The 15,860-nt window shown below is 34.7% G+C and overlaps 1 protein-coding gene across 1 annotated transcript; it reads right to left on the bottom strand.

Annotated features, from left to right (window-relative positions):
* Positions 1–4,094: 4,094 nt before the first annotated feature.
* LOC113336884 (putative MO25-like protein At5g47540) lies at positions 4,095–8,926 on the bottom strand. Its single transcript, XM_026582575.1, has 11 exons — positions 8,435–8,926; positions 8,072–8,233; positions 7,771–7,889; positions 7,257–7,331; positions 6,994–7,087; positions 6,388–6,447; positions 5,234–5,302; positions 4,994–5,092; positions 4,744–4,788; positions 4,535–4,637; positions 4,095–4,447 (listed from the first exon to the last, which is right to left on the bottom strand). The coding sequence occupies exons 1-11, from the start codon at positions 8,555–8,557 to the stop codon at positions 4,371–4,373; spliced, it is 1,026 nt and encodes a 341-aa protein (XP_026438360.1). The 5' UTR covers positions 8,558–8,926; the 3' UTR covers positions 4,095–4,370.
* Positions 8,927–15,860: the final 6,934 nt, after the last annotated feature.

Genomic DNA, 15,860 nt, shown 5'->3' with positions numbered 1-15,860 from the left:
CATCTCTATTACCCATGTATTTGTTATGAATTTTATAAACTTTGATTGAATTGCTTAATCTTGTGTACTTTACTTCTAATTCTATATAGTTTGATGTATCTCTGTCAATGAAATCGAATTTGTTATCCTAGTATTATTTATTGTAAATTAGTGGTGGTGATATGGTTGGTTGTAAATGAAATTTACAGAAGAAGGGAGTGAAGATATGATGGTGACTAAGGCAAAAATGCAGGCTAGCATTGGATTTGAATGAATATGTTACTGTGAGTTATAGATGGAGATGTGGTTGTGCTATTTGTGGCTTGGATGTAATGTTGCAGGTGAGAAGGAGAAAGCTGCAGCTGAGATACATCATATGTTGTAAGTGTCATTTTATCTTATTTATTGAGTAGCTCTATGTCATATCACTGCTTCTAGCGCTCATGTAGATAATTTATATGCTCTGAGTACACAAGCATATGCATGTGTAACTGGATATTACACAATCATATGGATGTGTAACGGGATATTACACAAGACATATGGATGTGTAACCGGAGATTACACAAGTCATATGCATGTGTAACTGCCGTTTACACAAGCCATTACATGTGTACCTGCTAAGCACCATGAAACCCAACTGTTTCAGTTAGCGTGTTCGTCTTGAGTAATTTTTTTTTTATCTTTATATTAGTGAAATTATTTGTATGAAGGATCTTCTATGGTTAATAAGTTCCGGTGGTGGTATAGGTGCATGCTTTGGAGCCGGTGGTGGTGTTGGAGTTGGAGCTAAGGTGTGAATGTTGGAGGTATAGGTAGAAGTGGCAGATTAGGTGGTCGGCGGAATTGCTGAGTGTCAAATTTACTTTGTTGAGTCTGTAATTCTGTAGCCACTCCTGAGGTGAGGATACGCCGTTGTTATATACTTTTTCAGCTTCGGCTGTTTGCTTGATCTGAACTAGTAAGGTGTTATAATAGTTTATCTTATTCTTGCGGATGCAGTATTTCAATTCGTTGCAGAGTGAGCGCTTTTCTGGTTGTTACTTCTCTGACATGAACATGGTCATTTTGGCGCCAACTGGAAGCGGCAAACAGTGTTATTTGAGCTATGTATCTTAAATCTCCTTTCCTGGTTCCTTTCTCAGGATGGAAGGTTCCTTCATATGAAGGGTACACTGAAAACAGTAAGTTTCCCTACTTCTGTTGCTTGTACCGAAAACGCGATTTATTCTCTATCATTTATGTCATACGCCTTGCACAAAACAGATCTCTCCATTTACTGATATCCGTGTTAAACTGCTAATACATATTCTTCATGATATCAATACTTTGGATACTTATGTCCCATATGTTGTAGTAAGACAAACTGATTAATCTCCTTTAATTGATCAGAAAAGTGTTATTTGTTTTCACTTTTTGAGTAGTTTGTGTATTACGGGTGCATGTGTAACTCACAATTACACATGCCATATGCATATATAACTCCCAATTACACATGCATTTTGTATGTATACCAGCTGAATACACATGTTTTTTTTTTGGAATGTTTAGACTATGGCATCTTAATATTTTTATGACAATAATTTCTGAATAGTTGTAGCCTTTTTTGGATCAATTGATGTCTATGCAGGTCTCGACGTTTTTTGTGCGCACTGACAAGACACTAGCTTTTTTTTAGATCAATTGATGGTCGATTAGGTTGAACTAATATCAAGAACATGTTCTCAAAAATTGCTCACAGTTTGTGGAAGTAAGGCTTTTACATGGTTATATTCCTTTAAAATTAAAAACTAATACGTACCATGCTCTCTCTTAACGTTTATTTTCTTATGTTATGACATGTTAACTCTTGAAGACCTTGAACGCATTGGGATATGACCTTGTTTCCGGTGGTACTGAGAACCATCTGCGAGTCTTGGTCAATCTGAAAAACAAGGTTAGTAGGAATAACGTTCCACTTTAAATGGCATATTCCATATGCAAGTGTAACTCTTAGTTACACTAGTTATATGCATGTGTAACTGAAAGTTACACAAGCCAGATGCATGTGTATCTCCTAGTTACACATGTTATATGCATGTGTAACTCTCAGTTACACAATTCAGATGCATGTGTAACTGCTAGCTACACTAGTCAGATGCTTGGGAAACTGAAATATACATTGTTGTATGTACTGTTCATTTTAATCGTATAAATATTGATTGCTTGTTGTTATATTTCAGGTTTCAGATAACTTCATAAAATATAATTGCTTAAACGTGGTAATGGTCTCGCTGGAACTGGAGTTGACGCTGAATACACAAGTCAAATGCATGTGTAACTCTCAGTTACACTATATAGACACATGTAACTCTCAATTACACTAAACAGATGCGTGTAATTGTCGATAAATTACACTGGTGATATCAGAATTGATAAATTGAATGAGAACTGCTTCATTGGTTAGTTTGTTTATCCAAGTGGCTATAGATGAAACAACAGAAAACACTCTTGAATCACAAAAGAGTTTGATTGCTCAATTGTTGTACTTTTCTGAGAAATTAGAAAGCTCTGATTCATCCTTATCACCAGGCTCATATGTGTTGACATATATGAAAGAAAGCAGTGCTGAGAAGTAGAAGTCAACTGATAAACCCTGTATTGTCACTTTGGTTTTGGTTTTCACTTTGAAAATTTTAGGGATCTTGTATTGTCTGGTACTGACTACTGTGCTGCAATTTTCAGGGTGATGAATTGTTTCATAAGAAGCATGGGATTCATATATCTGGGAATAGTGTGTCGTTGCCACCTCAGAGGTAAAAGCTCAACCCTGTTGACTTAATCATTTGTCCTTCATATGAGATGATAATTCTTGAAAACCACATTTTAGATCTCAATTACATGCCTCAAACAATGTATAATAATGATGCATTATCTCCAGATTACAGAATGGTAGGATAATACTGATTATTAGATTGATTAGATACATGTGTAACTCTTAGTTACACAAGTGAGATGCATGTGTAACTATTATTTACACATGCTAATTAGATGTGTAGATACCAGTTACACATGCAAATTAGATGTGTAGTTTCTACTTAGATGTGTAACTTTTACTTACACATACTGATTTTGGGTACACATATCAATATGTATGTGTAACTCCTAGTTACACTAGTCATATTCATGTGTAACTGCTAGCTACACTAGCCATATGAATGTGTATCTCCTAATTACACATGTTATATGCATGTGTAACTCTCAGTTACACAATTCAGATGCATGTGTAACCGCTAGCTACACTAGTCAGATGCTTGTGAAACTGAAATATACATTGTTTTATGTACTGTTCATTTTAATCGTATAAATACTGATTGCTTGTTGTTATATTTCAGGTTTTAGATAACTTCATAAAAGCTAATTGCTTAAACGTGGTAATGGTCTCGCTGGAACTGGAGTTGACGCTGAATACACAAGTGAGATGCATGTGTAACTCTCAGTTACACTAGATAGACACATATGTAACTCTCAATTACACTAAACAGATGCGTGTGTAACTTCTAGTTACACATGCTAAGAAATTATTGTAAATGAATATTAAAGTAATAACTTTTTTTTTTGTGTTTTTTTTTTATGTCTATTTATTTGCATATATATGCAAGTGTAACTTTGCATTACACATATCATAAGGATGTGTAACTTCTGGTTACACATGCCATATGCATGTGTAACTTCTGTTTACACCTTCGCACTGTATTTTAATAATTTCGGGCCTAGATTTAATAATTTTGGGCCTAGATTTAAATTTTATTTAATTATGGGCTTGACAATATGCATAAGGGTATCAAGGTCTTTTAAAAACTCGGGGCCTAGATTTAAACTTTTTTTAATTAAGGGCCTCATATTATGGGTTATCCATGGGTTGGGCCTGAGCCTAATTTCCCCATGCAAAATGACTAGTTCCGTACTTCCAATGAAACATGAAGGGTATTACAGTAATTTCTTAGAAGCTCTGGCCCTCCTGTTTTTATTTTTACCTGCTAGTCATCCATCTCAGGAATCTGATTCTCAGAACACCTTCATTACTTGTATATTGATTCTAAACCTGAAAATTTGATAGAATTTTTTACTTCTTGTTTGCTTACAATTGACTGATATATTAAATTTGAGCTTCCATGAAATATTATACAGTACAATATGTCATAATGTGGGCAACAGCAAACCTCAAGTTGTTTGCTTGTTCGGATCTTACTCAAACAATGAATTATAGATTCCTACCGAATGTCGTTAACGGGAAACAAGCTACTAGTAGTTATCAATAATAATTACTTCAATACAAATCTGAAATTTACAAATTTAATGAATCTATATAAGAATGTATATTGGCCGTGGCCGAGGCTATTGTTGTTCCTTCAAGATGAATCTCGGGGTTCTAGGGAAGCAATTTCTTTAATAACTTGAGCTTTGTCTGCCTCGAATTGTTCATCCTCTGCAAGTAAAAGTGACAGATTTAGTTAAGACAGCAGAAGCTATTGTACATCTATCCTACAGAAACACCGACAAAGATTTTTCCCACCTTTATCAAGTTTAAAGTCTCCGAAAAATCGGAGTAGCTTGCTTCGATTTGTTATAAATATACCGACAATTTCTGGAGGCTTATTTTGGTTTGCAGCAAATAGCTGTGGATGCGAACATTGATGAGAAAGAATCAGTAAGAAGATTATGGAAGCCGTGGAAAAGAAAGATCCAAAAGAGTAAGGTCATGGTCGTATATGATCACCATACCTTGAAGACATGGAATGCTTCCACTTGGATGTTCTTACTTGATTCCTGAAAAAACAATAATACCACCAACTTAGGCTTTAATAAGCAGATATTATCAGATTGAGAATTATATGCAAATGTGCTCAAAGGATTAAACATCTATCTTGCAGAATCAAGAGATGTTTTAAACATCCATCTCAGAGAATAACAACTGGTTCCAAGCTCATATAAGCAATGGTTAGGAGAAACAATAGTAACGAGAGTGCCTTACCCTGAGAAGATTCATTAAAATCCTCAAGTTATCCTTGGAGCTCACATACCGCATCATAACACCAGAGTTTGTACGCTCCAGTAACATGTCTCCCAAAAGCTGGGAATAGAAACAAAATGAAAGCGAAAAGGTGTAAGTAAATAGAATCGGAAACTTCAACAATTGATAATATCTCTGCACATGTGATTTGGGCAAGTTTTTCTAAACTTCAGGTGCACAGTGCTTGATGCTCGGAAATACCTTGACAGCTTGTCGCCTAGTGATGTAATTGGGAGATTCCAGCAGCTTTAAGTTGTACTCAGCAAAAAACTGGAATAAAGGTTCCGAGTACTATCGTTAGTCAGCAGGTCATAAACCCAATAGGAGCTAAGAAAAATACAATACTGATTCACTTGATAATGCAAGCCAAGTGACTCAAAGGTGAGTGACCAAAGAGCAAGTGTTTGTTAAACAAATACAGTATAATTTAAACAACAGGGGTACCTCAGTTTTGGCATAGCAATGCAAACATCACATATCACTATCACAGGGAAAAGTAAATCAAGATGCTGTTTCCCACACATTTTACCCTCAGATTCAACCCTAAGTGATATGAAGGGCAATGGGCAGTGAAGTCTGCATCCCACACTTACCCATGTGTTCAGGGTCTCAGTTCCCCGTAGGTGGCATGGCATTAACATATTTCATGGGATCATCTCCAGTGTTAAACTTAACAAAAAAGTTCTCTAAGTTTCTGGGTTTTCAGGAAGCAAGGTCCCTTAAATTCTACTTATTTTAATGGGCAAACTTCTATGTCCAGGGATTCATGTTCCCTTGTTTTGGAGTGTGTTACCAACGAGGTTGTCAGTAAGAACCACTGACAATCTAGGTTGTAACGAAGAGTGGCAATCCTCCCAGAACGGGTCATGGCTACTATCATGTCACAGCTGCAGAACTGTTGCTGGTTTTCCCAATTGACATGTATATTATAATCAATGTGAGGATTGAGTTACAATTATAATATGTATAAAAGACTTCTCAAAACAAATTTGAGCATATGCCAAGGAGATGGAAAATACACAGTCAGACAGAAATGCTTATGTAACCAAGAATTCCCATGTTTTGATGGCCAAGGAAAATGATGTGCTTGTAGAATTTATAAATAATTTACTCATAAAATAAAATAGTATCTGGTTCCTGTGTTTAGTATCGGTCATTCAGATCAATTCAAATAAAAATCCAGTCTAACCATTTGATATATAATTTATAGTGCATGATCCGTAATGCAGAGGTTACACCTTGTATATCCTCTTTTAAACTAGGTACTGATGAAATCTAACATACATCCTAGAACAACAGAGACAACATAATATCCAAGCATCACTTAGCACATAAAACTGGAAAGTTACACCTACCCAATCATAGTTTTTAGCAAGAAAATCAGCTACAGTGGACTTATGCCTCGTCAAAAGCTCCTGTAAGATATGAAAAAGGAAAATCAAATTCATGCTCACATAATGGCTTTTGGTTTCTTTATCAGAAAAAAGAAGGAAAAATAAAACAAAAACAAAGAATAAACAGAAGACATGCATCACGAAGAAACTTAGACTGCATAAAATCAAGGATTCGGCGGATATATGATGTCATCTTAATATAGATGGATATGCCTAATTGAAGTAAACCGCTTGTATAACATAAGGTTGCAATATTCTGTTAGTTTATAAATGACAAGTAGATGAATCCAGATGCAGAAGTGGCATCTAGCTTACTTTATATATGCACATCATGGCGTATATTCTACCTACTCAAACATAATATGCGATGATGACTTCGGATGCATATCTTAATAACCAGCTTAATTTGTCAATGGTTTAAGGATTGTTTCATGCTTTATTAAGATGTATAATATATCCATTCACATTTTTGGTTAATAGTTCTACTAAGAGCGAACTTTACAGAGTTTAGTTATAAGATGGATTGACAGAATCATTATCAACCAAATCATATCTTGTACACCCGACCTTAAATGTTGCTGCGGCGTCTGAAGCAATGTCAAAATTCGGAAGTTGTATATAATCAAAGAACTTCTTCATTTGCTCAGACTCCAAGACATACCTAAGATCCAAACAAGATATGAATGATCAAACAGTAATATAGATGTTAAGGATACATGGTGTACTCAAAAGGAAGGATCGAGAATCTGGGAGATTACTTTGGGTCAGACACAAGAAACACACACGAACATAGAAATATAGCTAGCGACATAAATTTTTAGTTAACTCACCTAGCAACACATTGATGACGTATACATTCCCTCAACATCGCACCATAATGTAATGCAACGTCCGTGTCATCATACCTAAACAACATAAAGGTTATATTCCACAAATTGATAATAGAGAAACAGAGTTGAGGGATCTGCAAATGCCCATAGACAATAAAAATACACAATCCTGAGATCGATTAAAATTTGTATACTATAACGAGGTCACTGTCCATTTTAAACAAGCTGGTTGAACATACAAGTTTTATGCTCTTAAAATCATGTAACGCCACCATATAAAACCCTTAATCACAAACAATTCTCAACTGAAAACAACAGAAACTGCTTTTAATCTCTAGACTTTCTAGTTGCAAAATTACGGAAACTTTTCAAGATTAAACAAACCAAGCAACATAACCGTTGAGAAAGATCTGAACACTCGAGAAATCCAGACACTATCAACTACTTGCATTGTTTCCATAAACCTAACATTGTACACCCCAGACTCTAAAATTTATTAAAGACAATAGCTTACCCTGATAACAAAACATCCATAAGATCTTTGTTTGCATCCAAGTAATCAGAAGCAATCAACTTTGACTGAACTTGTTGCCTTTGCAAATTTGCAACCACCTGAGTGGCATCTTTGCGTGCCTACAGAGATCTCATCATCACGCATCAAAAAGAAAAAAGAGAAAAAGAAAAACATGCTTCACATACACACCACCTAGACACTAAACCATATACAAACAATATGATAATCCACAATGAAGATCCATCCAACAACTTAATTAGATTTAATGCGCACTAACACATTAATGCTCATATATGCTCACCTCCAGGTTCAATTTTGGAAGACAAATAATTACAAGTCGTAATGTATCTTCTTTGAAAAACTCTTGAGTTAGCTGTGAACAAGCTTCTGCCACTGGCTCAGATTCACTATTTCCATATAAAACACACTTTAATTCCCGAATGTTTTTACTTAATTCAGCCATCTGTAAATATATATACATCAATCATCAATAATTGATCTAAAAAATTCCCACCAAAATCAATCCATCCCCAGATCAAATTTTGAGGTCTAATTATGGATCAGAAAAACGAATAACCAATTGAAAATATCAAAGTCATGATCTTTTGAATCTAAGATTGAAATGCAGATAAATCAAAGTATAAATTGAATAGAAAGATGGTACCTTTTCTTCACGCTTAGATTCACGAAGAGTGCTGTTTGGATTCGTAAAAAGAATAAGAAGTTCACGGGTTTGTCTAACAATTTCTGGTGGTGTCCGGGGTTTAGATTTGAACAGACCTTTCATGATGATGACGAAGATGATAGACTCCTATTCTCCAAATTCTTCTTCAGCTTACAGCAACAATAAAAAAAGAAAACAAAAAGCTTCTTCCTTTCTGAAAACAATAATTCACTCTGTTTTTTTTTTCTTCTTATTTTCAAATGTTTTACTTATTTATTTTTTTCTGGATGATTTTTTATTTTAATTTTTCTTTCGATCTATATATTATTATAATAATAATCGAGGTTTCAGAAGAGGAAAAAGTAATGACTTGGATTCTTCATCCTCCTTCCGTAAAATCGGGAAAACTCTACTCTCATATATATCTGATTTTATTTTTAAATTTTAATTGTTTTTTTTTGTTTCTGATTTACATCAACAAGAAGAGATAAAGAGAGACCCAAGCATAACCAGAAAAGGAGAGACTTATGTGCCCACACATGATTTTGAGTAGAGCACCTACAAGTGGGTATAATGGGACAATCATGGTGGGACAATCATGGTGGGACAATTGTGGGACGTAATGTGGCACAATGTAAATGGCAGAAAGGAGTCCGACTCTAGCATTGTGATTCGTAGCGGGCTAGGTTGGGAACAAATCAATGAAGCTTGTGTGTCCGTTTTTAAATCTAGGGTCTGAATTAATTGTCCACATATGCCTCGTTTCAGTAGTGAAAAACTTACTGGATGTTGGCAGGAAAAAATGCAATCACTTTTCCGGAAACACAATTTCATTCTTAATTTTCGATGTTCGGCAAATAAGAATAGAGGAGGAGGGAATATGATTCCTTCGAGAGAATGCAATTTTATTCATGAGTTTGACAAATAGGAATTATTCCCTCCAAATGAGAAGTATTCGGAATCCACGAGAGACGATGGATTTTAGATTCTCTACATTTTCTCATGAGCTAAACATTCTCTTATTGTTGCAGGTAGGATATATGATATATTAAAATAGTGGTGCCATGGAATGATATTGCTCACATTAATTACTGCAATAAGAATTATCGAATCCCCAATGTCTTATTTCAATTAATATCTTCATCGTAAGAAAAACTTAAATGTTATTAACCCCATCCAAGTATAATTGGATCATCCGAGCAAGTAAATCATAGGGGAAGCAAAACATACCGCCAATAGCAAATACAAAGATTACTAAGCGACATATTGTATATTGCAAGTACAAAGACATGTACTAGGTGGATTTATTCCCCATTTTTATCGATTTATTTTCTAATTTCGCTATAAATTAAATAAGTTACGCTGATTTAATCACGTATATCGATATATGAGGGAGCTACTTATATCAATCTTGTACTCATAACAAGGCAGTGAAATATCTAAAGATGTACACTTGTTTTTGGTATTTATATGTAGAAGTGTCTACTTGTTTTATCTTCATTTTTCTAACTCAGATTGGACAGGTAACCCAAAAGACAAAAGGAGTGTTTATATGCTTCTTTTTATTATGATTCTGTCATATTTTCTTGAAATAAGTATCCAATTTTTAGGGCCTCCATAGAGGTCTAGCATAGGTATTTACTTCATATTGCTGCATAGGTTCTGTGTCGATTGTTAAAAGTTTGAATAATATATATGTCTCCTTAAACCTTTAAGTTGTGAAAACGTGAATCGTAACACGAATCATTTTTGTTTTTGAATAATCGAATCGTATATGGAATCGCGAGTCATAGATTCATTGTCATTTTTATACACGCCCTTGGAACGGAAACTATGAATGTAAATATTAAAATAAGATTAATAAACTTCCCCAAAAGTAAAACATAATTGCATTATCAACAAAAGAGAGTGTGTAGCAGCTCAGTGGTGTAGGTCTCAATTGAGTACATTTTAGGTATTGGGTTTTCGGTTCATTCTTTATTTTATTTTTACATTCATGTTATCCCTGAGAACTCGCTCAAAGTAAAAAAAAATGTCGTGAATCGTAACTAATGGGAGGAATCTTACTGATTCTCATGAGATGTGATTTTATAGTGCAATTCGTACCGATTTGAAATATTATAGAATGAATCGTATGAGTCGACTCGTGACTCGTGCGATTTTAATTAACAACCATGCCTAGGTGAAAACACTGGGGGTACCAAAATACACCACCAATTTTTTTCCGTAGGCAATTTGTATGGACAAACTCAATACAACTCCGGGAGTAAAAACTCAATCAAGGAAAGTGTCTAAAGTTATATCTCAGCCTCTCTTTTGATTAGAACGTTTACATAATTGAATCCGTGAACCTAATCTCAAAGAGAGTTCTTGGATGGTACCAAAGACCAATATCCAAGGATCAATCAAGTCTTATCCAACAAACAAGGTCGGACCTATATATTGTGATTCATCAACGCACAACCTGTGATATTTCAATTATAAAGATAAAACAATATAATGCGGAAAAGAAATAACACAGGCACCAGAAATTTTGTTAAGGAGGAAATTGCAAATGCAGAAAAACCCCGGGACCTAGTCCAGATTGAACACCAAACTGTATTAAGCCGCTACAGACACTAGCCTATTACCAAGTAACTTCGGTCTGGAATATAGTTGATCCCGAACTCAGTCTCCCACTGATTCAGGTACAGTCGCGCACTTTACACCTCTTGAATCCCAGCAGGACTACGCGCAATTGATTCCCTTAGATGACGTTACACCAAATAAGAGTTTCTTCAACTCAGTTGAAGATTATAAACCAAATCTTCCTCCCACATATTAAGCCTATATAATTAATTTCCTGATTTACGATCGAAATGGGTGGTCAGATCAAACGTAAGATCCAGGTGATGGAAATCGATAGCAATTTAACAAAAGTCTGGCTATCCTAAAAATCCGGACTTATGCAACCCGAAGTGCAACATAGATTATTATACACCTCACAAGTGTAAAACTTGTGGAATCACAAAGTTCAGACGAAGAGAACTTTGTGATTGTTATCTATCTTGTTCAAGTGGCAAATCAACAATAGAACAAGATCAGGATACACAAGTTATCAAGATAAGAGATAACTGGACATGGCTTCACGAATCCCAATGAAGTCTTTGATAGTCGTTAAATCCTAAAAGGATTTCTGGAGAGGATGACTCTAGATACAACTAGGACATACCAAAAAGTAGTGTCAGGATTCAAAGATCCCAAGTTCCAAGAGTTCCCCTTATATAGACTTCAAAGCCTAGGTTGCTTTACGTTTAAGCTAAGATAGCTTTGGAACCAAGCAAACAATATTCACCTTTAGATGAAAGCTTTGAATCTTATTCACATAAACAACATATACACTTTGGTTAGGTAAACCGTAACCGAACCGTGTACAAAGACTATGTCCAACATGGTTAGCTGAAATTAGTTGGTTTGAACTTAAAAGCTTAACATGCATTTCCATGAACACAAAGACATTGATCTTGAGTCACAATCATGTGATAAATAAGTCTAATGTTAATTAGAGAATTGGTAAATTCTATAATTATCTCAGATAAATAATTTAATCGTAATTGAATTATAATCGACATAGTTGGTAAATGTACAAAGTACAAATACTTGAGTAGTTCGTGAATCGGCTGAGTCAAGGTACGCGGACCGGTTTGCAAACTTATAAGCAAAATCGAGTTCCGGAGTTGACATAACTTTTTCAGTTCACGTACCGGTTTGCAAACTTAAGACCTTTATCAGTTCCGGAGTTTATTGAACCTTTTCAGTTTGCGTACCGGTTTGGGTACTAAACTGGTTCTACAAATTTATTGGTTCGCATATCGGTTTGAATACTTTAAGCCGGTTACCCTACCACAGTTCTAAAATGGTTTTTATACGAAAATACATACCTATCTGGATCACGAAACAAACAGATTTTCCCATGATGTACATACGAATATGCATATCCCACAAATATGAGAGTCGATATATAGATACTCCGCTATGTGTACGAGTACATGTAATACGACTTCAGACATATAAAAAAATTTCCAGTTTGTAAGATTGATAACATTGTCTTGTATTCCGAATATAGTAGTTTTATATTTCTCTAAATCAGTTCGAAACATTCCTGAATAACATCAATGACACATATCACTGTTCCAGGCTATTTTCGAATGATAAACTTGAATTAAGATTTGATTCCAAACAATAAATTGTTCTCCACCGAATTTGATTAAGTCATTTAAGCTTAGTCATTATACTTCGAGAAATTCGTAAACTAAATAATTAGTTCTCGACTCGAAATTTTTGTCTATGCAAGCTAGTCTAATTAGTTATGCGACAGACGTCTCAAGGATAGAAAAATGAATATAACTTGAGAAATAGGTGGTTCAGTCTTCAGTTATCTTTTGTTGATGAAGTTCTCCAAAAGCTCCAGTTGATCTTCGACTTCAAACGGTAGAACAAATAATGACTGGTTCGTTTCTCAACTACCTCTATCCTAAACCGAGACTTAACTAATTGTATACTAGAAATAAAGATATAGCTTTGAAAACTAAATTTGACAATAAGCTTGATATAGCAACACTTGTGAGTTTGACCGAGCAATGTCTAAAAATCTCCCCCTTTGTCAATTTTAGTGACAAAACTATTAATACATATTGATAACCAAAATAAAGCTTCGAAAAACTTATCGATCCATCATGCCTTGATTTCCTTGGTTTCTTCAACTCTCCTTGAACTCTTCGATATTTCAAGTCGCAATGATTCTGAATTGTGTTCAACTCAGCATCGTTGTTATTGAAGATTCGTAAGCTATAACAAATCTCATCGTTATATAGAAAAATAGTATTATTATCTTCTCTCCAAAGTTCAATTGCATCTCAACTCTGAAGTAATACTACGGTGATATGTTTCTCCCCCTTAATCAATACTTACATCTTTTGTATAATAGGTAAAACCTATACCTTAATGATTCGCTCCCCCTTATACATAATGATCCGTGAATCATATGTATGTAGCATGACACTACTAAATCATTCTCACCCTTTTTGTCAATAAAATTAACAAATGTACGAAAATCACGGGATCATAATGAATACAATCAAAAGATATCTTCAAGTTGTAAGGAAGATGGAGATACTACATAATAACATAGTTAAAATGTAACTCCTCATATCAACTTATTTAGATGATTTCACATAGTAATAAATATTTAGCGCTCATCCTAGGAGATTAAAAAGATACAAGCATCCCCTTTAAAATTTCACAACCACACTCCCCAGAAAGATATATCAATTAAGCACGAGTTCATTTAAGAACTCTCCCCCATAAAATGTCATTCCCAAGAGAAAACATGAGTGACCTTGCTTTTGCGAAAAAAAGGATTTGGCGGACATTAACAAATCACAAGGATTTGAATCCAAAGTATCGACATAAATTAATCTCAAGGCCAGTTACGAAGAAAGAGACAATCTTACTCGATTTTACTCAACATAAGAGAATCTTACAGAGTGTGTCAAGCAGCAAAACACTAAAGTGTGATTACAAGAAGAACAATACTGCGAGAAAAATCTCAAAGAGCTTGTTCTATTTACGTTTATAAAAAACATAATAGATTTAACTTATGAGCATATATTAAATATTAGCTCGATTCACATAAATGTAAAGTCACAAATATTTCATAAGAATTTTGCAATAATTAAACCAATAGTGATTACATATTGCAAGTTCATCTTCCAACAACTCTAGAATTTAAATAAATAAATCTAAAAACATGCAAGATGAAAAACGTTGGAAATATTTATATGTAATCACAATCTTTGCTATACCAAACCCTAGATATCCTTCTAAAGAATAAGATCCCCAAAAGAAGTTTCCTAGATAAAAACAGAAAACAAAATCATATGTAGTATGCGACTTGCATTTTGAGATAGCCGAGGCCTTCATAGGCTTTTCCCAGTTCCGAATTGAGAAGTTCGAGATCCCTTTTGGTAACAGAAAATTGTTCAAACACCACTTTGATGCCACTCATAATGTTTCCAACTGAATTTTGAGACATCTGAACCGGTCTTGAACCTGTTTGTTCTTGGGAAAAGTAACATTATATGGTAGCAGGATTATCGTAAAACTCAACAATATCTTTGGAACTATCATCCTCCATCTTCTTGGAATCTTCCTTTGTGTTGTTTGTAAACTTAGAAGCATCCATGGTTTGTAAACGTTCGTGAGTTATTCAGCACTTTGTAAATATGACACAAGGTAGGCGTACCTTGAATATATATATATATATATCACAGTTTCTAGGTTAATTAAGAAGACTGTGGGAAGAGATATTCTTTCTAGAATCTTGTGAAGAGGTTTTTACTTAAAATTTCGGGCCGGTTTCGTAACTCAATGCATATAAGTCTGTGAGCACATGATTTGTGTCCGGTCATATTTAATCAGGCAAGAATGATCAACCCTGTTGTTAGCTCAAAAGATAAAAATCTAGAGCACAAGAGTTAGTTGAGGTGACAAGATAAAAAATGATCCTTGTTGGTGAAAACAAAATTAAGACACACTTCCCTCAAATTCTCTAATACATCACACCGGATCGATACAGAGGAAAAAGGAGTAGGGGAGTACATGTACTCTAAAAAAAACCTTGATGGGCTTGGCCGGGTTTGGGTGCGGAAACCCACGAATTGAGAAGAAGAAATACAACCTCTAGTTGATACATAAAACCATACCAAATTACACTTTAAAAAAAATGACATCTATAAAAATCAATATAATAAGATGAATTATCCTATTCTCAGCTCAAAGAAAGTTTCAGAGCACAAGAGATATTGATTTTCGGAAGTACTGTAGATCATTGTGATGTTATAACATCACAACGTTGGAGATACCTCAATAATATGATATGATTACATTATGTCTTCCTTTCTTGTCAAAAAAAAAAAAAAAAAAACTGGAAATGCAAACAACCTTAAATCATGAACACATAAGCAGAACAAACAAAAACAAACCTTTACAACTACTTTCCTCATCTCAAGATTTCAAGATGAGGTGATGCCATGAGTAAGTTGTCAAGAGATTGGATGGCCACGAGGCACGCAATCCCTCCTGGCACGACAGTCTTTTGGCTCATTTTCTTCTTTCTTGTTACGAGATGATTTTTCGTAATAGTCGGAAGCAGTCAGTATCATTGCAGTATAATTGCAAGATTTTTTGACATGTCTAAAGGCGCCACGCTGAAGACAGACTTTTTGTAGTGTCAAAATATCGTACAGACTTAATCTTTCTCAAACACAATCCAAGGTTTTCCAAGATTTTAAAAGTTTTCTGAAAAGCTATATAAAGATCTTCGTCTATAAATTCCTTTTCGTCGCATTCCTTAAAAAAGCTGATTACTAATCTTTTAAGACACCGT

Source organism: Papaver somniferum, unplaced genomic scaffold (assembly GCF_003573695.1).
Source record: "Papaver somniferum cultivar HN1 unplaced genomic scaffold, ASM357369v1 unplaced-scaffold_154, whole genome shotgun sequence".
Taxonomy (NCBI): domain Eukaryota; kingdom Viridiplantae; phylum Streptophyta; class Magnoliopsida; order Ranunculales; family Papaveraceae; genus Papaver; species Papaver somniferum.
The sequence above is the reverse complement of the archived record's forward strand: the minus strand, read 5'-3'. Positions and strand labels throughout refer to the sequence as shown.